The sequence below is a fragment of the Pogoniulus pusillus genome, chromosome 22, assembly GCF_015220805.1.
Source record: "Pogoniulus pusillus isolate bPogPus1 chromosome 22, bPogPus1.pri, whole genome shotgun sequence".
Taxonomy (NCBI): Eukaryota; Metazoa; Chordata; class Aves; order Piciformes; family Lybiidae; genus Pogoniulus; species Pogoniulus pusillus.
In genome coordinates this window covers 21,856,542-21,883,036 of record NC_087285.1, presented here as the reverse complement: position 1 = coordinate 21,883,036, position 26,495 = coordinate 21,856,542, and the positions used below count along the sequence as shown (strand labels likewise).

Sequence of the window (26,495 nt, the reverse complement as noted above, 5' to 3'; positions counted from 1 at the left end):
TGCTCTGGCAGGGGCATGGCCTGGAGGAGCTTTGCAGGTCCTTTGCAGCCCCTGACAGTCTGCAGTGCCCCCAGGGCCGCTCCTGCCGCAGCCCTCGGCCGGGCCCTTCCCGCCGCGTCCGCTTCCTGCGGGCGGCAGCGCATGCGCAGTGTGCAGGCTCCCGCCCGCGCCGCGCTCCCCCCGCGCCGCGCACACATCCGGGTCCCGGCGCTGGCCCCGCCGGCGCCGCTGCGCCGCTCTCCCCTCCGCGGGCTCCCCATAAAGTTTGCTGCGAGCGGGCGGCCGCGGCCCAGCCGGCGCTTCCAGCCCTCGGACGGAGAGCCGCGGTGGGGAGGCCGTCTCGCTCCGTGCCGGGTGGGTTTGGGGCGTCCCGGAGCGCCTTATGGCCGGGTGGAGGGGGGATGGGGGAGAGGTACGGGGGAGCGACGCTTCCTCGGCGGAGAGCTCGCCGGGGGCGAGAGGGGGCAGGAACGGGCCCTTGCGGTAACTTGGAGGGGCCGAGGCCTCCGCCGAGCGGCGCGGGCCTGGCGGTGAGGGGGTTTGGGGAGTCCCGAGGCCGGAGCGGGGGCTGCGGGGGGGAGGGGGAGCGGCGTGTGGAGGAAGGAGCGCCCGGGGAGGGACAGGGGCGCAGGAACCGCGCTGGCGGGCTGCTGCAACGCGCTCCGCCTCGGTGAAGCCTCCTGCTCGTACCTGTGGGAGCAGACTGTTGCAGTGGTAGTAGGAGGCTCTGTGGCTTTTATTTTTCTTTTCTTTTTTTCTTTTTTTGGTGGTTGTTTTTTCAAGCCGAGAAACTCTGCTCCTAGCTGGAGTCAGGCCCGGCCAAGCCGAAGGGGGGAGTTAACAAACCCTCAGGTTTCAAACCCGTGGGTGAAGAGGCGATGTTGGGCCACACACACGCCTGTCCACCTTGGCCTTTCGTGCCCGCGTCCAGTACTGACAGCTGCCTGCCAACGATGGGCTGCTGAAGTGATTTAGAAAGGCAATTTCTGCCTTCTGCGGGTTGTAAACTTAATAGAGGAAATAGGGCTTGCGGTTAGAAGCACAAGACTGGAAATCAAGTGATCTGTGCTCTGTTCCAGTGGTGTGTGTAGTTCCTGATGTGACTTCAAGCTAATTAAATGAAGGTATTTCTCAGTAGAATGAGGTAGGAAAGAGTCGATTCAGCGGCAGTTGTTAAATGTAATATCGCTGAGCAGAGTCAGTTGTTGAATATGTTGCCGAATGGATTCGGCTGTTGAAGGGCAGCAAAGCTGGTGAGGAGTCCTCTTGTGAGGAGTGGCAAAGGGAACTGAAGATTGTTTAGTCTGGAGAAGAGGAGGCTGAGGGGAGACTTTATTGCTTTCTACAACTACCCGAAAGGAGGCTGGAGTGAGGTAGGAGTTGTTTACCTTTTCCTAGTATCAGATGGTAGAATGAGAGGAAATGGCCTGAAATTGTGCCAGGGGAGGGTTAGGTTGGAGATGAGAAAAAATTTCTTCATTGAAAGAGTGGTCAGGGAGTGGAACAGACTGCCCAGGGAGGTGGTGGAGTCACCGTCCCTGGAGGAATTCAAGATGTGTGTGGCCATGGCACTTGGGGATGTGGTTTAATGGCCATGGTGGTCTTTGGCTGACAGTTTGACACAATGATCTTACAGGTCTTTTCCAGCTGAAAGACTTGTATGATTGTAGGAGTATATTCCTGAGTAGATTCAGTAATAGTTGTTGAATTTTTTTGGTGAAACCTGTGGGGATTTAGATATTTTACTCAGTGAATGCCGTGGGCTCTCTGCTCTAACGCAACCACCGAGGAATAGCTGTCAAACTTTACATCAGCTTGTAAGTTGTGTCTTGTCGTGGGAAATGAGGTTGACAGCATGTGATGGTTTAGATGAAATCTCCTGCTGCTTTTCCTTCCTTTGGTAATTTCAGATAATTTACCTTCCGTGGGTGGCTTTAAAATGCTGAAAACTGAAATGAGAGTTTTGGTTTTTTTTCATTGCATATCTCAGTTATGAAGTTCTTCACCGAAGGTCCTTCTGATAGTCTGAGGAGTCACAGAATCTGACTGAAGAGGAAGGAGGGGAGGGGAAAAAAAGGTGCAAACACACCGTTTGCAGTCATGTGCCCATGCTCATCTAAGGCTGTAACACTTTATGAAGTTGGCAGCTGGTGGTAGTGGAAGTTAATAGAAGCAGCAAATAACTTAATTGAAGATGTTTCATAATTGGTGTGTTGTAACTTTTGAGAGTGCCCTGTCTGTGTTGGGTGTTGTTGGATTAATGTCTTAATCCCTGACGTTTGATAGTGGTTTACTTTCACCTCTGATATTAAAATTTTGTTCACTTAGCCTTGAAATTGCTTCTAAGTGCTTAATGGCAGCTATGTCTTGGGAAAACAAAAACAACCACCAAAAAAAACGAACCAAGAAACCATGTCCTTATTGGAGTACCTTTGGCAAGCCTTTCCTTTTGTACGTGGACAAAATACACTTGAAGGAGGAATTTCTTTTCTGGAGACAGCTTTCCTAGTGGAAGCCCAAGCTGGCCAGTCGTGATGGGGGTGAGAAATGAGAAAGGAGGAAGAGAGGCTTCCTCTGCATTTCATTCTCTTGATGACAAAAGGTCACAACAAAAGGGCGTGCAGCTGGGATCTGATGCTGCTTACAGCTGTGGTGGGTGTTTTTTTTGTTTGAGCTTTGGAGTTTTAACCTCTGATGGAAGCTGATGGAACTGGAACTGTGGATCCTGGCTATGAGGTCAGATTTTTAATCTTGCACCTCGAGTAGGTGGGTGATCTGCTGAGCAGCTTTCACGAGGGCAGAACATTATCTGAGCTGGAAGAAATTCTGTCTCAAGATGGAATGCTCATGCTCTGTTAAGCAACTTTTTGGGTTTATTCAAATAGTCTTTGCAAATTATCTTGTGATCTTTAACATTCCAGAGGACGTTTTTCGATTTCAGAAAAATATCCTCTGTATTTTCTTTTTAGTTTCTAAAGAAAACTCTGAAAACTCTGTTGTTGCTCTTGGCTGAGTTTACCTATCTGCAGAAATAGTACTGTGCCAGTTCAGGGCAAGTCCCTTGATCTTTCTCCCCTGCCAGTTAAGTTTGTTTTTTTTTTTTTTTTAATTTTAGTTGTTAAAATGCAGTTAGGTTTGCTGAAATTAATTCCAGTGTGTCCATGTTTTTACTTTAAAGATCTTTAAATGGGTTTTTAACAACAACAGGTAAAGAGCTTGTGCTCAGCGTTAAAAGATTTGTTCTTGTGTGAGCTGGGATATTTCAAGGCTAATGTTGATTAACAGCTCATTAGAAGCAAGCTGAACAGTAGTTCAGCACTTTCTGCAGTTATCAGTTGGTGTGCTAGTTCCTGCACTGTTTTCTGGGAGCCTTTCTAGCTGTGTTCCTGTGACCACGTAGAAAAGTTTGGCTGGCACTTCAGCGTGCTTGACCAGTGCGGGTTGGCAAGGTGCAGAACTCCGCCTGCCAAGTCTGTATCCCTACTGACCTACCACCAAGGTTGAGCCTGCCAGGACTGTCATCCTTGACAGAGGATCTTTGTCAGAACCCCTGCTACTGATCCACCAACTATGAGGTAGTGTCTCTGAATTCTGGGTCAGTGGATGTCACAAACTGACAAATTTAGAATACTTTGCCATTCATTCATTCTGTGGAAGGGGGAGGAAAAAAACCCGCTTACTGAATTACTATTGTCAGGACTCCCTCCAGATCCTCCAGCTTTTGTAAACTTGTCACAGTCTTAATGCAGTTCAGTTGGAGTGGAAGTGTGTACACACACATACGTATGCATCTTTTTTTCCTTCCCCTCTTTTTAAAGCTTTATGGCAATCCTTTTTTTCAGGTCGTGCTTGTTGCTGCCAATTCACATTGTTAATGGCAGCGTTGAGGCACTTGTTCTTTAATGAAGGTCTTGCTTCTAAGTAGTTATATCTGTAGAAGCTTACGATTTTTTTAACATAATTCAGTGTTTGAATAGTGAAAGATGTCATATTCCAGGTGTAGTGCTGTGGTCATTCCTCATCACCCCCTTGCATGTCCTTCTGCATGGACACTTGGGCTTTTGTTTTCATATTTACTGAAATTTAGTGAAACTCTTGTATGTAATTTTAATTAAGAAATAGCTGTTAGCTTGTAGTTATCTGCTGTGGTTAGAGTAGATCTTAAATAACCTCAAGACCGTGAGGCAGCTTCAGGGCTGACTTTCAGCTGTGCTGACTACTGTTGATGATGGCATTTCGCAGCATAATGCTTCTGTTGGAAAGTGCCAATTAGCTGGAATAGAAGTGTGAGAAAATGCACAGTTCTGACAAAACACTTAAGAGGCAGAGATTTTAGTCCTAAACCGGGATTTGTTGGTTTCGAGAACTTCTACAAAAGCTAATTACTCGGTAATTAGAGTAGTTGCAGAGAACAGGGCCATGTGAGGGTTTGGTTTTGTGTGTGTGGGGGTGTGTGTTCTAAGTGGGTGCCTTAAGAAATAGATACTGGTTTTAAGTTTGGGTTTTCTCCCTCCTCCTCCACTCCCCCATGTCACAGTGAAACGTTTTGCTATGATGCAGAACAAATTCAAAACTTTCTGTGCTTTGGTTATGCTTTTCCTGAGATTTTCTCAGCATCGGTTGGCAGTGAGGGCGCTTTTGAGATGCAGTGCAGCTTTGTTAGTGAACTCTTCCTGCCTGAACTTCTTTTGTCATAGAACTCATTATCACTTGTATTTTTATTTTTGAGAAGACTAAGAAAAAACAAAAGCTTCACTTTTGCCTTCTGAGCTCTGTGGCTTTTATGATTCCACTGTTGCCGTGTAAAATGTATTGCTTGTGCTTGGCCCTGTATTTTGTGCCTCTTTTAGGAGAGCGTTAGTTAAATACTTCTCAGCTGACAGAGTTAAATGCTTCAGGGTTTGTTTTTTTTTAAAGCTGTGTTAGATGATGTACAGATGTGGCAAGGAAAAGAACAAGTATTGTGTGAGAAAGCTAGGTCTGCAGTTGCCAATGCATTTTTTTGTTCGGAGAGCAGTAAGATTCTTTGAAGATACCACAGAATTCTTTTCAGTCCTTCTCTATGCGTATTATTAGTTAAAATATGTTGCCTTACAAGGCAGGTTTGAAGCAAAGAAATCCAATGTTGATGTAAAAGCATTCACTGTAGGTTTTGGTCAACTGGATGTGCATTTGGATGTGCAAGCCCAGGTCTGCTGAAAATACCACACGTTCCTTTTTGATATCGTTTATGAAATCTCCTTTCATCTTTTACTTACCCTTAAGGGGAGGAGGTGGGGGGAGTTACATTATTGATGGTGCTCCTCATGGCTAAGATGTTGCATAGGATAATGGAAGAATTTTTTCTGTTGAGAGGCTGTGAGAATACTCCAGGTTGTGTGCCCTATGAATGTATTCCCCAAGTTCTATAAACACTGTGTGTAACCTTAAGATTTGCTTTGTCCTTGCTGAGCGTGGAAAAAAGCTGTGGAGTTAGCATTTCTTCTCTATTTGTCCTCAAGCAAAGGCTGTAATGCATGACATTGCATGAAACTGTGAGCTGGACTGCAGAGGAACATGTAGATTTGGGAAAATGGTAGTGAAATCCAAGCACAGTGTATAAGGAAAACAGGACCTTAATGAAAGCAGGTGAAACTGACGTTTGAGGCTGTAATCTAGTGGAAAATATTGATGGCTGTATCATAATAGGCTGTGATGCAGTGCATTGGAGACTCTGGGCTGTTAGTGTGTGCATGGAGTCAAAACACTCCAGCGTTTCTAAGTTTGAGGGGGCAATAAAGTTGAATCCAAGAGCTGACACAGTTTTAACTGCAAGTCTGCAGCAGCTCTAATGAGCCACCAGTTGTGGAGCTGGTTAGAAGTGGGAGTTGTTTGTGGTGAAATTGAGTCTCAAAATAGCTTCTAATCACGAGCAGTGAAGTTCAAAGAAGCATCACAGAAACATTCAGGTTGGAAAAGACCCTCAGTTCCTGGTTCCACTTTGGGTGTGATGCTACAGGAAGCTTTCTTGATTTGCAAACAAGTGAATTAAGCAGGTTAGTGATATTTCTCACCTGCAAAATCTAAAGTGTGTTTGCAATCGATGGCAGAACATGGCACACAAAAAAATACATCTACTTAAAATAAGTACACTCTAATTTTGTATTGATCTGCTCTCAGTCTTCCTCAGACCCTTTTATTCAGAACGTCTATTAGTAGTGGGTGAAATTAGTCTGCTGAACTGACCAGTTTAATGTAGGAGACTAAGAAAATCTCAGAAGAGGAACCAAAAGCTCGTGTTGCTACTTGGTATTTGTGATGGTAGGTGAAAGGGGGTCCCTCTCCTGTCTTCACAAGTGAAACACAATTTCTGAGTTCTGCTGTTAGCCAATTTTATATCTGCTGTCTTGCTGAAGTACCAAGAAGGGGTTCAAACAATGGCCCTGTTCACACAACTAATTTCCTTCCCTTGGCTGTAGCTGTTAACAAGAACTTTAAATGTATAAATAATGCTGCCCCGAAGTCTGGTTTGGATACAGCCATTACTTCCTTTCATACTGACCCACTAAAGCCCCCTTGTGCTGCTCCATGCAAGGCATTGCGCTGGCTCTTTAAAGAGTGCTTGTAACTGTTTTTTAAATGTAGGGCCATGTTTTTCAGCTGGTGTCCTCTTGTAGCTCAGCTGAAAGGTTCTTTAAGAAACGAAGGCGGCGCATAATGCACCCTCTGCCTCTTAAGGAAATTTAAGAAAGGGCTTTTTTCCCCCCGTGGAAGTTGTTACCAGCTGTGTCTGGAAGTGCAACAATCAGAGTAATTTGTGCAACACTGTGGATGAAAATGTGACTCTTTAAAGCGTTTGTTTCTGTGCCGAGATCTTCAAGCTCTGCGCTGTTGTGCTGCAATCACGGCTTGTAACCAATGCTTCTAAAGCCTTGGGAGAAATTGATGGTGAATATGGATGGTCTCGTGAGGCTGATGCTAGCAGATGTCGTGATTACTTAGAAACCTTTCAAAGATTAGATGCTGGAATTACATCAATTGCAAGTAAATGTTCTAAATGTGGTTTATGCCACTTGTTCAGAAATGTTAAAACCCCACAAGAACTGCAGTTTCTCCACAAAAAAGTTCAGTTTCTGCCTGAACCTTTGTAACCTTAAATAGTGCCAAAGAAGGAAGCGCTTTCAGTCTACAAATAATTAATGAAGGTTTTTTATTCTGCTTTGTTTTCTTAGGGAAAAGTAAAAGCTGTAAGCCTTTGATATTTTTCCTTCCAAAATGAATTTCTGAAAGGCTTAAGCTAAGGTAAATTGTGTTGTTTGTATATCTCAAAGTCTGTTAGTAGCTTGCTGTAGGGTTTCTTTTTTTTTTTTGCCTTGGCTTTTCTTGAGCAGATAAAATGTGATTCAGCAGAAGAGCCTTGAAAGCTTCATGAGTGACCAGAATGGATTTAAAGTCAATGCTGTTAAAATCTTTCAACAGTCTCATATTTTTAGTGGTTGTAGTACAAGCCTACAGGTGGAAAATTTGTTGGTTTGTTTTACTGAAGAAGCTGCAACAATTTTGATCAAATCTTTTGTGCTTCTGGAACAATTGCTCTACTAGGTTATGCTTTTGTTGGTAGGTATTAAGACTTATGTACAGTTTTTAACGTTGTGTTACTTTAGTCCAAGCAGATTCTCTCTAAAATCATAGAATGGTTTGGGTTAGAAGGGACCTTAAAGACCCTTTAGTTCCACACCCCTGCCTTGGACAGGGATACCTCATACTAGACCAGACTGCTCAAGGCTTTGAATATTTACAGGGTTGGAGCCTCCACAGCTTTTCTGGGCAACCTGTTCCAGTGCCTTGCCAGCCTCATGGGGAAGATTTTCTTTCTAATGTCTGACCTAAATCAAGATTCTTCCACTTGAAAGCCATTACCCCTCATCCTGTCACTCCATGCCTTTGTAAAAAGTCCCTCTCTAGTTCTCCTGTGGCCCTTTTCAAATGGCAGATGGCTGCTCTAAGGTCTCCCCAGAGCATTCTCTTTTCCAGGCTGTACAACTCCAGTCTCAGACTGTCTTTACAGGAGATGCTCTAGCCCTCTGATGATATTTGTGGCCCTCATAAAAAGCAACCAATCGTAGTTCATGGGACAGTCATTGATCAAAATTTTCTTGATGTTTGCCCTACAGATGCTCGTTACTGCAGAGCATCATTTTAGAGCTGTTCCAAGTTCCTTTCCTTTCAATGACCTTTATTATTCTATAGAACCATAGCATTGTTAAGGCACCAAAAGACTTCCAGAATCCAGTCTTGGTCTGGTAGGAGGTGTCTCTGCCCATGGCAGGGGATTGTAACTAAGTGACCTTTTAATGTCCCTTCCAACCCAAAGCATTCTATGATATTCAGGTTCAAGTGATTGTGGGTAAATAATGTTGAAATGCTGCACAACCAGCAAAATGTCATTGCTAGTTGCTGCTACGTGTTACTGTTGTGTTCAAAATACTAAGGAAGGAAAAAAAGAGCAGTTATATATGGCTGTGGAATCATAGAATCATAAACTTTATTGCATCCCATAGCTGGGGCAGCTGTAATGGCACCGATCAGGGTGGCAGCGTTCAAGAGGTGTGTGTGAAAATCTGGTTTGAGCTTAGCTATAGAAATTTCTAGCGTGTCTTCTGCCTTGCTGATGCTATGGTTCTTTGAAAGCAGAGCCGAGGAACAGAAATAGAACATCTCGATTCTTCCCGATCTGAGCTTCTAGGTGGCTTCATTTCCTTTTTCAGGGGTGTGAGCAATTGCTGCTATCTCACAGCTATTGAATGTAGACAAGGCTTGGAAGTCAAGTTAATTGTGACTATAAACAGCTTTTACTTTTCAGAACACAGAACTTTTATCCTCAGTATAAGAATAAATTTAGGCTGTGCTCTTGGCCAAGTGTATCTCCCTTTATGTATTTCCTGTTACTTTGAAGGGTGCAAAGGTTCTTGTGTGTAATAGTTCTAAGTAGCTAAGTCTGTAAGCTTTGAAGTGCAGACATGTCCTTGTTTCTGAAGAAATAAGGTGATAGTTTTTTTTGTGGTTGTTTTGTTTATTTGGTGTGTTTTTCTTTGCAGTACCCTCTTCTAAGTAGTGACTGAAGCATCAGGAGGTGGTTTCCTTATATATATTTTAAAATCCATTGTAATTTTTATGTGAGAGCTTAGAAAGAAAAATCTTCAATTTGTCTGGTTTGCTTTTTCTCTTTTCTCCACCCCCTCTATTAATGAAACTAAGCTGAATATTCAAGAAAGTACCAACGGGATTAAGCTGCTATGTGAAATAAATGGATTGTTCCCTGTAAAGGGTGTTTGTAAGGTATTAAACTTGTTGTCATAATCAAGTGTCTTTGGGTTTGTTCGCTGCTTTCCTCACCTCTAGTAGAAAAAGCAGACTGATTACATGTGAGACACAGCTGCTTTGTCTTGAGATGTTTGCTGTCTCTCTTTTGGGTGGCAGTGTTGAGTACCTGGTTCTGTTAGAGGAAAGTCCTTGTATCTAGGAGAGCTTGCAAATGTGCCTAGACACTTGGAAAAGCCTTATCAGATGACTTGTAATTAATCAAAGTAAGGTGGAAAAAAGAGCCTCTTGATTAAAGGTAGCAACCTAAGAGAACCAGCACAGACACTTAAAAATCTTGTCCCTCCGTGTCCCGCCTCCCCCTGTCCTTGCACACACCCCTTTTTCTGTTATGCGCAGATCTGGTGTCTCAGGGTATGTTAGGTGTTCTAATTCACCAGGGTTTATCAAAAGTTGAGAGACAATGTTGTTTGGCAGTCTCTGTAGCAAGAAAGGAAGCATCTTTTGTTATTGACATCCTTTCTCTTAGCTCTGCTCTTGCTTTTTGCCAGCTGCTCATTGTCTATACTTGCTTATTTAGTATTCACAGGGGATTTTACAAGTTCTTATCAGCTGGTTGCCACAGCACATCATTTCCTCTTGTCATCGTTACTCCTTCAGTTGGTGGGGGGAGGACTTGCAGTATTGCTGGTGAGTGGTGGCAGACACCACCATTCATGAGCCTTGTGCTGCTCCTCTTCTCGCTCAGGCAGCTCCTGGTAAAGGTCACATTTCTGGTATTGCTCTGCCATGCCTTTTCCCCCCTTCTTTTTTTTTTTTATGGGGAGAAGAAAACATTTTTTTTCCCAAAGGCTAAAAATATCTGAGGCTGAAATATTCTGAAAAGATAATAAGGAAGTGCAGCATAAAAATAGCCACAGCTGAAAAGGTTGAGCACCTTTTGGAGTGCCTGGGGAAGGGATGGGTCGGGAGGGGTTTACTAGGGGTTTGTTTTGGTTATCTGTGGAGGGAGTGTGTTAATGTTCAATTTTTAGCACACTTCATCATGTATCAGATACTTAGAGCTTGTGCTTGGGCAGTAAAATTCTGAGAAGCTGAGTGCTTCAGTGCAATCTTGGCTGTGGAACTGCTGGTTCCACTGTGCCTCTTCCCTGTTGGTTCAGAGTGAATTTCAGTCTTCTGGTGAAGCACCATGATGGGAATGTAATACTCATTTTAAAGCATGCTCCTCAAGCCTGTTTTGTAAAGGGAATTGTGGGTTTAATGAGGATTGTTAACAGAAACCATGTTGTCCCTTTGGTCCCCTGCCTGTCCTTTTACCTACTGCATAGCAGTGCAGGAATCTGCTCGCATTTTACTGTATTCAGCTCTGGATTGAGGTCCCTTCTGGGATCAAGTGCAATGGCTAGAGTTGAAAGAGAGGTTGTTTCTTGTAGTATCTGCCTGTTTGCTGTCCCACGTTGTTTAGTCGTTTACTAATTACTTGTTAACTTCTCTTTTTAACAGAATTGGAGGAACTGCTGGTTGGATTTGATGTGGAGACTTCATCACTGACACCTGTATGTGCCTTTGTCAGCCTCCAAGAGTTAACACAGCTCAGCAGCAGCAGTAACTGCTTCTGGTGTACCTTTGTCTGAAAAACAAAAAACAACTAACCAAACCAAATAACCCAACAACCCTTCTGAAGACTTGTGTCAAATGACGTCAATGGCCAGTCTGTTCTCCTTTACTAGCCCAGCTGTAAAGCGTCTGTTGGGCTGGAAACAAGGAGATGAGGAGGAAAAATGGGCAGAGAAAGCTGTCGATGCTTTGGTTAAAAAACTGAAAAAGAAAAAGGGTGCTATGGAAGAACTGGAGAAAGCCTTGAGCAGTCCAGGGCAGCCCAGCAAGTGTGTTACTATCCCTCGTTCTCTGGATGGCCGACTGCAGGTGTCCCACAGGAAAGGCCTTCCCCACGTCATTTACTGTCGCGTTTGGCGCTGGCCTGATCTGCAAAGCCATCACGAGCTGAAGCCATTGGATATTTGTGAATTTCCTTTTGGATCTAAACAGAAGGAAGTCTGCATCAATCCATACCACTACAAGAGGGTGGAGAGCCCAGGTATGTTTGAACAGGAGCTACTTCATTTTTCCTCTTCCTCCACTACTGTATAACAAATTATGTCTGCTGTATGAGGAAATTTGGAAGAGGAATGTTCAAAGTGTTCTTTTGTGGTGGAGTTGTGGGGAGGTGTGCTGCCCAGCCTGTACCAGCTGTTTTCCTTTGTGGTAAATCACACTTTTCCCATAAGTCTGCTACCATTAGAGTCAGTGGTAAAGTCCTCATTTCTGATCAAGTAGAGAGCATTGCTAAAAAGACTTCAGTTTCCTTGGGAAACTCATTTACAAACCTCAGTACTTGCACCTTCTTTAAGGTGCTTGCTGTTTCTTAAGTGAGTGACTTGAGTTGAGGTAAAGAAATAAATTCTAGGATGCAGTGTTCCCCAGTTCACCTCCCATTAGCAGGCACCAGAGCTGTGTAGACCCAAGAGTGAACAGTCAGAGCAAGGCACACATGAGTTTTCTGTCAGGGAGAAGTCTTGTCTTAAGGCCTGTTGCCATGGCAAAAGGTGAGTGGGGTTGTGGTTATGAGTGGGAGAGATGAAGTATGTAGCTCTGGGAAGTACAGTGAACAGTTGTTTCACAAAATGGTTCTGACTGCTGCAACCAGCCAGAGTGCTCAGGAGCTCGAACTCCAGACTCCAGCACTCTGGAACTGCAGAGTTAAATCTCCAGCTTAGCAGTGGTTGTATAATGGATTTTGGTTGTCTTCAGTGAAGAGACCTCTATGTAAATACATAATTTGACTGTGTTTCTATTTTTACTGCTTTGCTGGTGTACACATAGAGTAAAAGTTGTACTTTTGGAGTCTGCCACATGGGCTGTCCTTGCTTTTTTCTTTTGCTAAAAAAATCTGCTTCCAGTTGCATGAAATAAGAGTGATTTTCACTCAGAGTTTTGCCAGGGTAAAATTTGAGTCTTCCATGAAGCAAAGTGCAAAAATAATTCAGAAGAAAGAATGGGGTAAAGATGTGACAGACAAATCCCCTGCTCCTCTGTCTGGCCCAGTCAGTGGTGAACCTTCCAGGATGAGCGGAGTAGCACATTGTTTGTATCTCTTTCCTTCTCTCTCAATTTTTCATCTATGTTTATCTTTTTTGTTGTTTCTTTTCCAGTTCTACCTCCAGTGTTAGTGCCTAGACATAGTGAATTCAATCCACAGCACAGCCTGCTAGTTCAGTTCAGGAACCTAAGCCACAATGAACCACACATGCCACACAATGCCACGTTTCCAGACTCGTTCCAGCAGCCCAACAGCACTCCATTTTCCATTTCACCAAACAGTCCCTACCCACCATCTCCAGCCAGCAGCACTTACCCAAGCTCCCCAGCCAGCTCTGGACCATCCAGTCCATTTCAGCTACCAGGTAAGTACAGTCTAAATGTCAGCTTGTGAAAAGAACTGAAATGTCAGATGTTGTGACTTAGTATCTGAGGAATCTGTGATGGTTGCAGTAAGCTGCTTTGTCACTTATGCATTAGGAGAATTTCTTCCTAGCTTTGGCACTAGTCTGAATTGTTACAGTTTTGTTTCTCCACCTGTTTTTTTATCACGAATGAATATAGAATGGCTTGAGTTGGAAGGCATCTTAAAGAGCATCTAGTTCCAACTCCCCTGCCATGGGCAGGCATGCCTCCCACTAGACCAGGTTGCTCAGCGCCTCGTTCAGCCTGGTCTTAAACACTTCCAGGGGTGATAAATGTGCAGATTCTCTGGGCAACCTGTTCCAATGTCTTGCCACCCTCATGGTAAAGAACTTTCTTCTGATATCAAATTTAAATCTACTCTGCTCTGGTTTAAAGCCATTACCTCTTCTGTTGCTGCATGTCCTTAGATGTGGTCTCTCCTCAGCTTTCCTGCAGGCCCATGGTGAGTTTCTCTGCACAGCTTCAATGTAGAGTAGCTGGTACATTAGAAGAACACCTAGCAGTGAAAAGAAAGCAGATGAAGGAGCTGAGCAAGAAGTTTTTTGATGTCTTTCTCTGAATTAAGACACTCAGATGTGGTATTTAATTGGGGAAAAAATAGCAAGATTTTGGTAGGAACTTAATTTGAAAATAAGGGAAACAAACAACTGATAGGGTTAAAGAAGAGAAGCTGTGTTGAAACTGTCTGGATATCACTGTGGCTTATAAAGCCAAAAAGTTAGTAGTTTTAGAAATTTAGTTTTCTGGTAGTGCAGTGGTTGCGTCTTTGCTCTTCCTTGTGGCCTCGTGCCACAATCAGGAGTCTCCATTCACTTAGCCCTCTTGGATAAATGCTGTGGTCACTGGGGTGGGTGCGTTAATGATATCTGACTGGCAGAACAGAGAAATCCACTCAAGGTATGGAATTAGCAAAATCCCCCACTGGTTTAGACCTTTGTTATGCTATGGCAAATAAAATTTAAGCAAATAAATTGATTTGGTGGGTTTTTTTACTACTACTTTCTTTGGGAGCACAGAGAAGAGGGTAGGCAAGAAAGCTGATGTTTGTGTGGCGGTGGGAGCTAGAGTCATCTTGCCCAGCTGCAGAAGTGCAGCTGTTAAAGGGGGGGGAGTGAGGCAAAAAGAGAAAAGCACATCTGAGTTCTGCTCAAGTGCCCAATCTTGTAATTAGTTCCATAGGTAAGAATCCAGCTCTTGAAGGAGCTTACTGTAAAGACAGCTGGGCTGTCTTTAGGTTCCTTTGAAAAGGGATCCAAATGTTTTAATACTCTAATTCAGGAGTATTTTTGGTGTGTTTATAGCTGTAGAATGCATAAATAAATACTCTAAATTATTGAGGCTTATTCTGGTTCTTTCTTTTTTTTCTTCTTTTTCATGTTTGCAGCTGATACTCCACCTCCTGCGTATATGCCCCCTGATGATCAAATGGGGCAGGATAATTCTCAATCAATGGACACAAGCAATACGATGATCCCTCAAATCATGCCAAATATATCTACCAGAGGTAAGTGCTGTAGTGTGGTGTGAAATCAGCATCATTTGGCTTCCTAAAGCTCATGGCCAAGCAGCAGATAACCATTTGCCTGCTGTTGGGATTATATATGCATCCAGACTCTGAAAATTAAGTCCTAAAATAGCCTTTATAAGAGACTGCTAAAAAGTGGACAGAAGAATTGTGCTCCAGCTGGCATCAGAGAGCCATACAGATTCTTGTATAGCTTTGGGGTTTATTTAATAGCAGACTGGAACTAGGAAAAGTGTTACCAAATCAGTTAACAGCTAAAATATGTGAAAGTCAAAATCATCAGGACGTTAATCAGGGCAGTTCTTGCCCATCACAACTGGTGACTAAGCTTTTGGCTCTCTGTAGGTATTTTGGGAGGCTGCTTAACAATTGCAGGTTTTGTATTCTTAACGCCTTTGTAAACTGCTGCTTCTGTTCTGCTCCTTTCCAGATGTCCAACCTGTTGCCTATGAAGAGCCCAAACACTGGTGTTCAATTGTGTATTATGAATTAAACAATCGTGTTGGGGAAGCTTTTCATGCATCTTCTACAAGTGTCTTAGTAGATGGGTTTACAGACCCCTCCAATAACAAGAACAGGTTCTGCTTAGGTTTGCTCTCCAACGTGAACCGCAACTCGACGATCGAGAACACGAGGCGGCACATTGGGAAAGGTGAGACCTGGCTGTGCTGCGGGTGACTGAGGAGCTCAGGGTTCTGTTTCAGCTTCTCTGCTGCGGCTATGATTTTTCTTGCATAAGAACGGATGCAGTATTGGAAGGCAGCTTAGCCATAGGATCATTGGTTTGGTTGGAAAAGACCTTTAAGATCACCACTCTCTAACTCTGCCAAGTCTACTGCTGAACCATGTTCCTCAAACCACATCTTTGTGTCTTTGAAACAGCTCCAGGGATGAGAATTCAGTGGCCTCCCTGGGGAGCCTCTTCCAGTCTTTGACAACCCTTTCAGTGAAGAATTTTTTTCTAATGTCCAACCTAAACTTCCCCTGATGCACCTTGAGGCCATTTCCTCTTGTCCTGTCACTTGTTCTTGGGAGAAGAGACCAGCTCCAGCCTTGCTCCAACCTTTCTGGGAGTTGTAGAGAGAGAGGAGGTCTCCCCTCAGCCTCTTTCTCCAGGCTGGAGAAGTAACCCCAGTTCCCTCAGCTGCTCCTTACAAGACCCTTCACCAGCTTGGCTGCTCTTCTCTGGACACACTGCAACACCTCAATGTTGCGAGGACCCAAAAGTGAACCCAGTACTCAAGATGCAGCTTCACCAGTGCTGAGTACAGGGAGAATACAGAGGTCCTGCTTGTCACATCTCCTGATGCAGGCCACAGACATGGTTTGATTCATTTAGGAATTGCATCCAGTTTTCTTTGGCACTATTTTAAGATGAAATATTACCTTGTCCTTACCAAGCTATATTGTTAGGGGTGCTTGTTATGTTCAGTGATAGTCTGTAGGTAGAATATTTTGTTCCACCCCTCAAAAAAACTATCACATAACTTCTGATATTTTATATCTACTCTTTGCATCAAATTCTTTGTACCACTTTACAGTATATCAAAGATGTGTTTTTTGAACTCTGTTGTTTGTGCAAGGTATTAAGCTGCTGTCTACAGCATGTTCACATCTCTTGCATGAGCTGGCAGCAGGACTTTGAAGTGCTAATGCAAAACTGCAAGGGCTCATTTGTCTGAGTGAATCCATGGGTGTGTAGGTGTGTGGGAGGGATTCCTGGAGACAGCAGGTTTTGCAAGATCTTCTAGTTTTCCTGAGCTGTTTGGCTGATAGCACATACAGAGGTTTTCATCTTCTCTGGAATGTGCTTGGATTATCTTAAAATGTAGTGCTTCTTCTCAGAGTACTAAGTTAGTCCTGAGAGGGGAATTTTGTCTCTTGCACATTTCTAGAAGCCTTTTTAACACCTGGATTCATTTGTTATAGTTGATCTTGGGTTTTGCATTAAGGGCTGTTGCTTGTAATGTCTTCAAGACCCATCCCATCTGGCAGTTACACTGCTAGAAAGACAGCAAAATTTGGCAGATAGTTTGGAGTCCCAAAGTTGTCTTAGTATATCTGTTGGAAATTTGGCTCTGCAGTGCTGCTGTCCAAGAAGGTTTAATGTTATAAAGGGGAAACTGATTTCTGGAGTGTGGGGAATGTGTGTCAGGTTCTTCTGTTTTGCCTCAGCCTGTCCCATAGTACTGGCAGAGAAATAATGTTGTCTGCCTAAGCTCAGAACGGTAACAGAGCTCCAGCATCACGGTGTAGAATTTGTGTTGTATTGGCTGCAATGGGCTTTAGGATGGCTACATCCCTAATATTAAACTAAAACTTTATGGCAACCATTCTGAGAACACTTAAGATATTTTTAAGATAAAATGCCTTTAATGGAAATTCTTGGTAGTTTTAAGGAGGCAAAAGAACCCCTAGTCCTATTTGCTAAGCTTTTTCTGTAGAAGGATGACATTGCAGGTGTGACTTCTCTTTGTGCATTGGATTACTTTTGAAGTATCTGTGTTGTTTTCAGACTGTTGTGCTATTCAGCTCTCCATCTCAGGCATGTCTTGGAAGGTCTTGACCCCAAAGATGTCAACTAACAAGTAGTGGTCCTTGTCTTTTTAAATAGGGTTGTGTGGTGGAAATGCATTCTTGCCTGCCCCAGATTTGACAGCTGCTTGTAGTCCATGAACCAAATGGTTCTTCTGTGTGACCTTCATCCTGCCTTAGTCCCAAGTGGATCTAGCAGTGTTCACAACAGTTGCTGCTGTCTGAAAGATTAACTTGCATCCGCTGACTTGCTGCAGCCTCATCTGGCAAACCAAGGGATAGTCTGCAGTGGATTCTCAGAGTATTGCAAGGAAGGCTTAAACTGAACCTTCTCTCAGCCATGGAACAGTGGTGGGTAGGGGAAAGGGACAAGATGTGGGGAAAGGAAGCATAACAGTGAGAATCTGTTTGATGCTCAAAGGATCAGCAGCTTTTGTATGTTAATTTGTAGTCTGTAACAGGGTTAAAGACTTCAGAAGACAGAGGTAAGCATCTGTGTATGGAGCTGAGTCCAGACAGATGTGATAAATCTAGGAGCTTTGTTGATTCTACGATCTGCAAAGACTGATGGCTTGTCAAATTGTGCAGCTGATCAGCCTTGCTTCTCCTTTTGCTTGATAAAGTACATGGAAAAGCAGAGCAGACTGGGGATGCACTTTCTCAGGCATGTCTGTCATCTCTTCTCTCGGGATACTTCTGCTGGGACTGCCATAGGCAGAAGCTACTGGTTTCATAAAGCTGGAGTTTTAAAATCCACCTCATTGTCTCGAAGAGTAACTTGAAGTAACTTGTGACATGTGGAAGTAGTGTTGATGCTCTGATTCTGTGCTGTAATTGATGGGGGAGGGACATCTAGTGGCTGATATATAATGAAGCCTCTGCTGTGTTTTGAAGGGGCAAAGTCACAGTGTGGGCAAAAGCTTCCATGAGAAGCTCCTCAGGCAGAACATTTACTGTCTCTGATTTCAAGGAGATTTTATTGAACACTGTATTTTTTTGGTGGGGGGACACAAAAAGTAACTTGAGATGTTTTTATCTTTGTTTTCAAGGAGTTCATCTCTACTACGTTGGTGGGGAAGTCTATGCTGAGTGTTTAAGTGACAGCAGCATATTTGTACAGAGCAGGAACTGCAACTACCACCACGGCTTTCATCCCACAACTGTGTGCAAGATTCCTAGTGGATGCAGTCTGAAAATCTTCAACAATCAGGAGTTTGCTCAGCTCTTAGCCCAGTCTGTCAACCATGGATTTGAAGCAGTGTATGAGCTCACCAAAATGTGCACCATTCGAATGAGCTTTGTCAAGGTAAAACAAATCATTTTGAGGGCATTTACATTTCTTGTGGGTTTGGGCATTCAGCAGTAACAGGGTAGCAAAAGTTTCTTTCTGTGGTTCTTTCCGCCAAGTATGTCATGAAGAGTCCATGTGGGGAGAAGTTCAGTACAGCAGCCTATGCTCTTCCTTCCGTTGCCTATGCCTTTAGCTCCTTCAATACTCGGGACAGGGATCCGATACGATCATTGTAGTGCTATAATTTCATTAAAGGAGGTTTGAACTCACACTCCCAAATGTGAAGGAATGAGGTGAGCTACAAGACCACTAAGAGAGTGAGTAGAGAGGAGTAGAAGTGATTGCAGAGTAAAAATTGCAGCTCCTTCCACTCTTTTTTTTTTAATTGACTATGTTAAAGACATGATTTCAGTGTCTGAAGCTGAGCTGTACTGGTGTAGTCATTGAGTTTTTTTCAGGGCTGCTTAATCCAGATGCTGTTCCTTTCAGATTTAGCATTAAGTCTAGACTGGGGCCTTCCAGGGCTGCTTTTGCATCTTGGCCAATACTTCTCTTGTTTCTGTAAGTTATGATAAATACTGTTCTCTTTGAGAGGATAGAGGACAGGGAGCAGGAGGGAGAAATAGGAGAAAGATGTAGCCGCAGCCAGGAGCTTGAATCAGCAGCGTGCTCCGCAGAGGAGCTCCTGGTGTTGCTCCAGGTCTGTAGCAGGCAAGGCTTGACTGAGGCTCACAGATGCAGCTTCCCTTCCACTCCTTCCTGGCCTCAAGTGTTTTTCCTTTTAGATGTTGCAATATTGTAAATTCTCTGCAGATCAGTATCTGAGGTGGTGATTCCTTGGTGGTTGTTAGCAGAGTTACTTGGAAAGGCAAGGTCATGTCCTCACCTCCACTGACCACATCTTGTTCATCTCCACAGGGCTGGGGAGCTGAGTATCACCGACAGGACGTCACGAGCACCCCGTGCTGGATAGAAATTCATCTTCATGGCCCCCTTCAGTGGCTGGATAAAGTACTCACACAGATGGGTTCTCCTCTGAATCCCATCTCCTCTGTTTCCTAGTGCTGACATTCAACCTCCAGCCTTGTTTTTAGCGAACTGATTCTAATTCTAGAGAAAACTTCCAGTGTGGATATACTGTGAGCTATATGGAGAATGGATCTTACAGTTCAACTTCTATGTTTTTGGTTTTTAAATCCCTTTGTGACCAATGCCATTGTGTATAGCTAATCAGTTTTTACATTTCAATTTGTTCTTGTGATGCTGAAGTGACAGCTGAGCCCTAAGGGAGAAAAAGTCTATTGAAAAATTCAAAACACTTTTCCCCTCGTTCCCTTAGAACTTAACCAGGCATATGTCTTAACTGGAAAATAGGTTTTAATTTTTTTGGTCCTGTAGGGACAAGAATGATGAAGACTGCCTTCAGAAAACAAATACATATCATAGTTTGGAATTTCTTTTGGATTTTAATTAATGTCAGTGAAACTGAAGATGTGCAGCTCCAGCTTGCAGGCCTTATTTTTGGCATTAGCTGTTGAACATCTTAAGGGTGACGTCTGTCATAAGCAAAATTCGACTTTATGAAGGCTAATTTGCCTGGGATTGAACAATGTGATTTTTTTACTCTGTTGTGTTTTTCCTTGTTTAAATGTACACGTGAAATATGCTTTTTACAAGTACTGGAGTGGTGTTAAAAAACGAACCCCACACTTGTATTGTCTGTTGGAAAACGCTGTCATGAACACACTGTATAGGAATGCAGAATAGCAGTTGTTAGCCTTTTCCCGCCTCAGTTTTGTATTCTCTCTTTTCCCCACCCTTTTTATTCATCCAAGGGAAACATCTTGCACGTTTCTGGAGTAGTAATTCCTGATTTGCTTTTGATTTACACCCGTGCCCTTTGGATTTGGTTGCCAAGGCTCGCTCTTTATAGGTACCCTTCTCTCTTTTAACATGAACACTACTATTTGTAAATGGCAGTGCTTACTACTTTTTGGAAGGAGTAAGGTTTGGGGTTTTATTTGTTGTTTGTTTGGGGTTTTTTTTTGGGTGTTCTAGCTGTTTATTTTATCTGTCTGGAATTGCTCTGCCTTAGCCCTACCTAATCTCTCAGTAGCCATTAGACAGTATTAGTGATCACAACACTCTGTTTCATGCTCTTTCAGTATGAGTTTCTTTGAAGGCTGTTGAGTGGCTTAGCAAATTAGTAACTGAATGCAGAAGCTTTTACTTCCAGAACATGTAATTTAATACAGACCTGTTGGTAATGACCAAAAGTAATCACTTCTTTGTAGTCTACGTGAAACAGTGGTCTTGAGCCTGTCACTGAGGGCAGGTGTTCAGTCTGAAGACTCCATAGTTGGCAGCTTTGTGGAATTGAAGGACTGCTTTAATATGATGGTGAAATTTCCCTCTCACCTAAAGAATCCTGTTGCCTGTGCTGTTGTATTACTCAGTAGAGAATTTAAACACTAAAGGAAATCAGTTCAATAACCTAAGCATATTTTTTGCCCTCTAAATGATAAAAAAGGAGGCTGAAAAGTATTCCAAGTGAATTAGAAATTAATTATATACAAAATTTCTTTGCATGCAGACAGACCTGTTGTATATTTCAACTTCTCGCCCTCCTTTTTGTCCTTCCTGAACCTCTCTTTAGAGAAGGCTTCAGCGTTTGAGAGAGAGGCTGAAAACTCTCAAATGCAAATACTTAACTCAGAGAAGCACTGCAGCTAATCACTGCAGTCCTGAGACACTGAGTGCTTTACACAAGTTCCTGTGTCTTCTATTGAATGACAGTTTCTGCTCCGGTGTGGAAATCCTGCATCATATGGTACCTAAGTAGCAAAACATCTTAAAGGAATCAAACTGTTTACGTGTCGTTAAAATGTTTCTTACGCAATGCCTTAAAGGAATAAACTGTAACACTTCTGCAGAACCCTGCTGTGCTCTTGTAGAGGAGTCACTGGGTGGTTTGGGTTTTGGGGGTTGTGTGTGTGTGGCTTTGTTTGAAGCAGTGTTCTCAAGAGCATCTTCAGGAGAAGGGGAATTGCATTCTTTGCCCCCTCACTTTTTGGGGGCTTCTTTCATTTGTTGGAACTACAACCCACAGGCGGTTCTTCTGATGGCATAAAAGTCAGTTGGCCACAGGACCAGGCAGCTGCTATTGTATTCTCCCCAGACCTGACTCTTCTCCAGCTGCTGCATGTGTGTGTTTGACACTACAGGAGTCTTTCTTTTCTTGCCTAGCCTTTTTCATAATTGCCGTGGCACACTGGATTAAGAGAAGAGCTCAGTTGTAGGTACAAGGCTTTATCCAAAGCATTTTCCACCTGCCTGCTTCTCCTGTGCGTTTAGATGTCGGCAGCTCAATGACTCAAGAGTGGGTGCTGAAGTGAGTGAGCCACGGCTGGTGCTTAGTGCTAGCATTGTGGTTAGGTTGGCTGCCCATGCACTGAACCATGATTTCTGCAATGATATTCCCCAGTTAACTCCATTCTGATGCTGTCATTAAATACTAAAATACTTTGGCACTCTTCTGCTTGTGTCCATGGTCCTGACCTCTCATAAAAACAGTGCTGGGGATCTCCTTGTTGGCTGCTGGTTCTGCCAGGGCAGGCTTGCAGGAGCAGACCCAGTAAGATTTGTTGGTTGATCTACTGTGCTGTTCCTGTGGTTTGGGTTTTTTTTCAGTATGCCTTTTGGAGAGCTTTCTAGTTAGCAAATTTTGCCTGCTGCTGGTTCACGGTGCTCCTCATTATGCGTAGTTCATCTGTGCTGCTGATGTGTAAGTCAGATGCTGGTGTATGGATGGAGAACTGTTTGACCTTGGAGATATTTTAAGTGTGGTCATAGCAGAGTGCCATTTCTGTGGCAGCTGATGTGTGTATGAGACACTTGATCTAGATGGAGGAATTGAATGAGACAGTAGTGTGGTAGATGGAAGGTGGAGCTTTTCCAGTGTAGCCCAGCTGAGGCTGGCTGTGACTTTTCAGTGTAAACTTCTTGTTTTTTTAGTGTGGTTTCTTCATTTGGAGGCATCTGCCTGGTTTGCACCAACCCCAGGACTGATTAACAGCAAAGAACCTAGAACAGGCATGTGCTGAAGTTCTTTCTGGGTTTGCTTTTGTAGTCAGAGATGAGATCACAGCTTAGAAGTTCCTCCTTGGAGGGCTTCAGCCTTGCCGGCAGTCAGTCAGTCCAGTGCCTTGCCCTGAGCATTATGTTTGCTTAATTGCATTAGGGATGAAGTAGTTGGACCCCAAGAGATGACGCTGGGTGGTAGCATCTCTGTGACCAAAATGAAACTTCTAGTGACTGAGCTGTGAGAGACAAACCCATCAAGTCAAAGAAGTGATGAATCAGCTCACCTGTTGTGATTTGGTGTAGAATTGCTTCACATATTGGAATTCCTCTGGGTTTAGCTTGAAGCTGTAATTGTTTTCTTTCCCCAGCAGTGTTGCAGTATGTAAGTTGTCAACTCTTGCACAGTTTCTCTTACAGTGTAAGCCTAGAGAACATGGAAATGTGTCAGGCTGCTCTCCCTGGTTTGAAATCCTCTTTATTTATTTCAAGATAATTTAGTTACCCAAAGTGTTGCTAGCAGTGTCTTCCCTAAAGGTAAAGAACACAAAACCCCAAACCAAAACACTTTCTGAATGTTTTGCTTCAGAGGGGAAAGGTGACTTAACTTTGTGTGTGTGTAGTTGAGGCAGGTAACCCCTTCTGAGCTGAGCTCAATAGACCAAGCCCTCAGATGATGACACAGTTGCTTCCTTGTGCTGCTCCATAGACCTGCTTCTGTCTTTGTCGCGGGCATAACCCTTATGCTTCTGTTTACACTGTAGGAAACACACTTCTGTAGCAATGAGGTTTGGTTTTGGTTTTGTTCCATTTAACTCTGAACACCTTCTTATTTTGGTTAATTTTTGAACTTGGTTAGGTTTTGCTATGTTATGTTTTTAAAGATACTATTTTTTTTTTGCGTACTGCTGCTCATATTTCAATAAACAAAACAAACCCAAACCCCGCGGGTTTTTCTCATTTCCTTTGTCTCTAACTCAAATATTTTGTTTACAAGGGGTGGTTTAGGAGTTCTTGCAGCTCTGGCTGCTGCTGCCTTCCTATGTGCATGTTCTTCATACAAATGCTTTGTTAAAAATGCGTTTCTGTGTCATTGGAGGGGTGCAAAAGCTGCAGTGCTCCTGAGAGCAGAGGCTGAATTGCTGCAGTTGAAGAATGCAATATTAAAAAAAGGCTTTTCTGTGTCTCTCGAGGGCTGCAAAGGCTGCAGTGCTCCTGGAAGCAGAGGCGAAATTGCTGCACTTTTAAGAGTTCGTCTTTCTTGTAGAATGCAGCCAGACAAAGCTTTGCTAATTTGTCGGTATCTATAAAAGGATTTAGTAGCACAAAACCCCTCTGCATCTCCGTGACTTGAGCAGCACTCCCATGGTTTTATTGGGGGTGATTGGGCTTTTCTTTTACTGGGATGGTTTTGAACAGCCGTCAGCAGTGTATGAAGGTGTAGAGCTTGGAAGTGCCGACCGTGGTCTTGTCATGGAAATGAAGGCTGTTGAGTAGCCCTTGAAACTCAAGTGCTGCTCCAATAAAACGAAGACTAGGGGACGTTTAGGGAGCTGCCTTCTGCTGACTGTTAGACTTCAATTTTAAGAGTATGGGGAAGAAAATTTCTTCACCAAGATACTACAGAAATAGAGGTCAAAACAGTAATTGACAGTATGCATAAATGAACTCTGGGTTTGGCAGGCTGAGAACACAAACGCTGAACCTCAGTCCCACAGGAACGTCCTTATAAGAACTACAGAAAGGAGAAATGGTTTTGTATTCATCAGACTGAAGAGTGGTGACACTGCTTGGTCTTGTCTGCTTTTCCTACTTTGGCATTCAATATCACAGAATGTCAGGGGCTGGAAGTGACCTCCAGAGCTCATCCAGACCAGCCTCCCTGCCAGATCAGGATCACCTAGAGCAGGTCACACAGGAGCACATCCAGATGGGTTTGAAGTATCTCCAGGTTCTCAAACATTCAGGTATTTGCAGTGCCACTGGTAAGGTTCTGTCAGCTGGGGAAGGTTGTGTTTTCCTCTGTGCATCTGCACTGTGCTAAGGAGGAACCCATCCCTCGGGTAGTGTTTTTATTATATATATATATATTTGTCTCTTGAAATATGATGGGTTTGCTTCCAAAGTAAAGAGTGGTGTGTGAAGCTCCCAGGAGGTTTGTGATGCTGCCATTACCTAGATGATACAGTCTAATTTGCAAGTGAGTAATATCTCAAATTAAGTGTTGCCACAGCTCGTGGTTATTAAAAGCTTTAAAATGTTTTACAGAAGGAAGAGGTTTTGTTCATCTTCCCTAGGTTTTCTCCTTGGGGAATTAGGGGGATTATAAGAGCTGATAGTTGAGTAGCTGTGAGTAGCTCACCAGTGTAAACTTGGCAGTTGTTCCTTTATGGTCTGTGTCTCTGAAGAAAAGCTTTGGGCAAACCCTACCTCTTCCAGCCCCACTCCAACTTGCGTTCTGTAGTTCATCAGTCACAGGCTGCTCCTCTTCACTGCTGTGTGAAAAGCAAATATCTAACTGGCATATAAAGCAATTAAATGTTGGGTGTCCTGCAGCCTGTGCCAAGAGAGATCTGCCTGCCTTTGGCCTGGGTGCTCCTTGTGCTGCTGTAGCCAAGGACCATTCCTGCTCTGACACCACAAAGAAACAAGGACTAATGGGCAGAAGCTAGAACACAGAGCCCCAAGAGCAGGCTACCCCAGAGGTGGTGGAGTCTCCTCTGGAGCCTTCCAAAGCCAATCCTGTTGTGGCAGGGGGGTTGGACTGGATGATCTCTGGGGCTCCTTTCCAACCCGTGGTGTTCTGTGAGTGTGATCACCAAAGGCACTGAAAGCACAGCAGGCTTGAGGCCCCAGTGTCTTGCTGCTTCTCCACAACTTTGCAAGTGCTCTGAGTTGCATCGTTTTGAAATGTGTTCCTTCACCTCTCCCATGGGCGTTGTCCCCTAGCCAAGAGAGGATGAGCCTGTGCCCAGCTTTCCAGCCCTGCTGGGGGAGGTGGCCTGCTTGGCAGGAATGGGAACTGCTCTACCTTGCAGGTAGCTTTTGCTGTGCTAGCCACAGCTTCCCCTTGAGTGTCTGGCCGGAGAAACTCCTAACAAGGCAGAGCAGCTGGAGCTGCAAAGCAGGTCTGTGCCAGGTCAGGCATCTCTGCGTTCAGTTGCTTTGCTGTCTGGGTTGTTGGGATGGTGCTTATTGGTGCTGCACCGGAGGGAAGAGAAGCGGAACAAAGGCAGGAAGACATCACAGCCAGAGGGGTGGTCCTGGGCAGCTGTGCGGCCAGATGCCACCAGAGCCCAGCAGCCTCTTGCTCGAGGCGTGGGCTTGTTTTGTCATGGGACAGAGCTGTCCTCAGAGGGGTGCTCTGAGCTAGCAGGGGTTTGGCTGCTCCAGGGCAGGGAGGTGGCTGCAGAAATGCTGGGAGTGCTGTGGAAATGCTTCAGACGCCCACAGTCTGCCCTTGCCTTAGCCGTCCTATAGCAAAGGCAAAACGAGAGGTGGGGTTTGTACACCTCAGCAGATCAATGGGAAATCTCAGGGTGGTGTTTTCCAGTCTTGAACCCTGTAAAAGAAATGAAAAACCAAGTTAGTGTTCAGAAAGAAGCTCACTTAGTTATCAACTGCCCCCTCCCCAAGTACAAACCCTCACTACCTTGGAAAGGCGAGGTGAAAGCTTTGAATGTTGCAGTCCTGGGCAGTGGAAGCTGTTTGGTTGTCTGCAGCTGTTTGGTGTTCATCCTCCTTGCAGAACTCCTCCTTTATTCTCTTAAGACGTTTAGCAGCAACAAAAGTCTTCCAAAATGAGCAGCTTCTGTATTCTATGCCAGTTAGGTTTTGTTCTGGCCCATTCTCTTCTGCAAGCTGAGCATCTCCTGTTGCAAACAGCATGGCTATGGCCAGGGCTAGCTCATTAGTGCTGTGCAATCCAGCTGCTCTTGCAGAACCCTGCTTCTTGAGGTCTCTCAGGTACAGAAACTCCTGTCAGAGAGCCCAAGAGCTTTGAGACATGTGGGTGGCATCAGCTCTAGAGCTGGACTGGAGGGATTTGAGAGACAAGGCAAAATAGACAAAAGAGGCTCTTTGCAGCCTCTCTTCTGCAGAAGCCAAATGGAGACTTGTTTTCCTAAGATCTGTCTTGTCTGAAAGACCTTTATAGAAGGAATTCACCTTTCCTGTGAGAAATCAGAGGTAAACACAGTTTGTCAGCCCTGGCAGTGGTTGTGCCCACAGAAGTGA

At 44.1% G+C, this 26,495-nt stretch overlaps 1 protein-coding gene across 1 annotated transcript; it reads left to right on the top strand.

Annotated features, from left to right (window-relative positions):
• The first annotated feature begins 211 nt into the window (after positions 1 to 211).
• Positions 212 to 21,114, top strand: SMAD5 (SMAD family member 5). Its single transcript, XM_064162177.1, has 7 exons — positions 212 to 354; positions 10,807 to 11,401; positions 12,516 to 12,767; positions 14,213 to 14,332; positions 14,784 to 15,005; positions 17,938 to 18,194; positions 19,098 to 21,114. Exons 2-7 carry the CDS (start codon positions 10,999 to 11,001, stop codon positions 19,239 to 19,241), a joined length of 1,398 nt encoding a protein of 465 aa, XP_064018247.1. The 5' UTR covers positions 212 to 354; positions 10,807 to 10,998; the 3' UTR covers positions 19,242 to 21,114.
• The last annotated feature ends 5,381 nt before the right edge of the window (positions 21,115 to 26,495 follow it).

What these genes read in the sequence shown, in the direction of transcription:
- SMAD5 (XM_064162177.1), top strand. Translation starts at nt 10,999, where the DNA reads ATGACGTCAATGGCCAGTCTGTTCTCCTTTACTAGCCCAGCTGTAAAG. An exon ending in CAGTCCATTTCAGCTACCAG is followed by an intron (nt 12,768 to 14,212) that starts GTAAGTACAGTC and finishes TCATGTTTGCAG; the next exon opens with CTGATACTCCACCTCCTGCG. An exon ending in GCCAAATATATCTACCAGAG is followed by an intron (nt 14,333 to 14,783) that starts GTAAGTGCTGTA and finishes GCTCCTTTCCAG; the next exon opens with ATGTCCAACCTGTTGCCTAT.